Source organism: Asparagus officinalis, chromosome 7, assembly GCF_001876935.1.
Source record: "Asparagus officinalis chromosome 7, Aspof.V1, whole genome shotgun sequence".
Lineage (NCBI taxonomy): Eukaryota > Viridiplantae > Streptophyta > Magnoliopsida > Asparagales > Asparagaceae > Asparagus > Asparagus officinalis.
The window spans coordinates 121,309,297-121,311,814 of NC_033800.1; the positions used below are offsets into that span (position 1 = coordinate 121,309,297).

Genomic DNA, 2,518 nt, shown 5'->3' on the forward strand with positions numbered 1-2,518 from the left:
CCTATGATATCCATGCCCTACATCTCAAACGGCCAAGAAGTAGACGTGGGATGTAAGTTCCCTAGCGTTTGATGAATGAATAACCATGGATTTGACACGCGTGATAACGCCTAACATAGTCAACTGCGTCTAAAAATATTTTTGGCCAGTAATAGCCAATTCGTCGGAGGCGATCTCCTAACTTAGCCCCGGGTTAATGAGCTCCGCACATCCCGTCGTGAGCTTTCTTAAGAGCCTCTTTTGCTTCCTTCCGAGAAAGGCATCAAAGTAAAACTTCATCGTGCGATTTATGATACAAAATTTGGGAAACCGTATCGTAATAGGATCGGAGGGCCTTTCATTTGATAGTGGCTGCTTCCTTAGAATTATCAGGCAAAATCCCGTATAAGACGTAATCGATATACGGGAAGCGTCAATTCTTGGGTTTAATCTCCATTGAAGTTGTGCAGACTTCTCCTGTCATTGTCTTCTCTGAACTTTCTTCTATGGGAAGCTTGGAACAATATAATTCACGTCCAGTGATAGGAATCATGGTTTCGACCCTGGGGGCAACGCTAGTGAGGTTGCCAGCGAGGCTAAGGCGTCTGCATAAGCATTCTGAGCTCGTAAAATATATCCAATGAAGAATCCTTTGAACTTCTTGGCTTGCTTTAGCACTGCGAAGTAGTACGGGATCAAATCCTCATGGCACAGTTTGTATTCCCCTCGGACTTGATTTACGATGAGCTGAGAGTCACCGTAAGCCTCGAGATGCCGAATATTAAGTTCCTCGACAAACTGCATTCCTAACAGCAGCGTGTTATACTCAGCTACATTGTTGGTGCAGGGCTCAATCAAGGAAAATCCTCTTGGGATCACATGACCGTTCGGTGAAACAAGTACGACCCTCACTCCTGTAGTAATTGCTCCATGAGGATTTGCTCTGGATGCACCATCAAAGAATAACTTCCATACTTGCATAATCTCTTGAGTTACGCAAGCTTCGGCAACTTCGTCGGGCAATTCTTCATAAAGCTTAGACGTTCCTAGCACTGGATGATCGGCTAAGAAGTTCGCTAATGCTTGACCTTTAACAGCTTTTTGGGGCATGAATTGCATGTCATATTGGGATAGGAGGATTTCCATTTTGCCAACCGATAATTCAGAGATAATGGGTTCGTCATCAGGACTCTCAAAGGATTTACTTTAGAAATGACATAAATTGTTTGTCCTACCAGGTAATGTCGCATCTTTTGGACTGCAAATACTAAAGCAAGACATTCTTTTTTGACCGGATTATACTGATGTTCAGCTCCTATCATGGTCCTACTTAAGTAGTAGATGACTTGTTTTTGTCCTTGGTCATTATTTTGGGCCAATAATGCCCCAAGAGAATGATCTATAGCCCTCACGTATAGCAGGAACGGTTTTCCTGATATCGGAGCCACAAGGATGGGTGGTTGAGTGAAGTATTTCTTGATCTCTTCAAATGCTTTCTGACAATCTCCATCCCACACGAAAGATACTCCCTTCTTCATGAGTTTGGAGAAGGATTGGCAGCATCCCGAGAGATTAGATATGAATCTCTGTATGTAAGCCAATCTGCCTTGCAAGCCTCTGAGTTTTTTGATATTCTTCAGAGGCGACATGTCTTGGATAGCACAAATTTTCTCTGCATCAAGAGAAATTTCCTTGGATGTAACGATAAATTCCAGGAATTTTCTGCTCGATGCCCCAAGGAACGATTTTGTCGGATTCATCTTCAACTGATGTGTTCGCATGATGTCGAACATTGTCTTCAGGTCTATAAGATGATCACCTTTATGTTGGCTTTTCACTGCTATGTTGTCAACGTAATATTCAATCTTCTTACGTAGATGTTCAGGAAAGATGGTGTTCATTGCACGTTGATAAGTTGCACCTGCGTTTTTCAAGCCAAAGGGCATTACTGTGTAGCAATACACCCCCGGTGGTGTTCTAAAAGCAGTATGTTTTTCGTCTTCAGGATACATCTTGATCTGATTGTACCCGGAGAATCCATCCATGAAGGACATCCTCTCATATCCGCAATTGTTATCGATCATGACATCCGTGATGGGGAGTGGAAATTCATCTTTTGGGCAAGCTGCATTAAGGTCACGAAAGTCGATGCATATCCGGACCTTACCGTTCTTCTTGGGAATTAATACAATGTTGGCTACCCAGTCCGGGTGTTGTTCCTCTCTAACAAAGCCCGAATCAATAAGTTTCTTAAGTTCTGACTCGATTGCTTCCATGATCTCAGGACGAAACCAGCATTGCTATTGTTTAACAGGTTTTACATCCGGATCAATGTTGAGACGATGCATGGCTATTTTTGGGTTAAGGCCAGGCATGTCTTCATAATTCCAAGCAAAAGCGTCTATATATTCTCGAACGAGAGATATAAGTTTTTCTTTCTCAGAGGGTGATAAGCTTTCACATAAGAAGATAGGTTTAGGGTCGGACTCATCTCCTATGTTGACCTGGATCACTTTTCAGTAGGCGGTTCACGTTATTC

General features: G+C 42.7%; 1 protein-coding gene across 1 annotated transcript; it reads right to left on the reverse strand.

Moving 5' to 3' along the window:
- On the reverse strand, nucleotides 529–1,628 carry LOC109847707. Its single transcript, XM_020416938.1, has 3 exons — nucleotides 1,282–1,628; nucleotides 738–1,183; nucleotides 529–656 (listed from the first exon to the last, which is right to left on the reverse strand). The coding sequence occupies exons 1-3, from the start codon at nucleotides 1,626–1,628 to the stop codon at nucleotides 529–531; spliced, it is 921 nt and encodes a 306-aa protein (XP_020272527.1).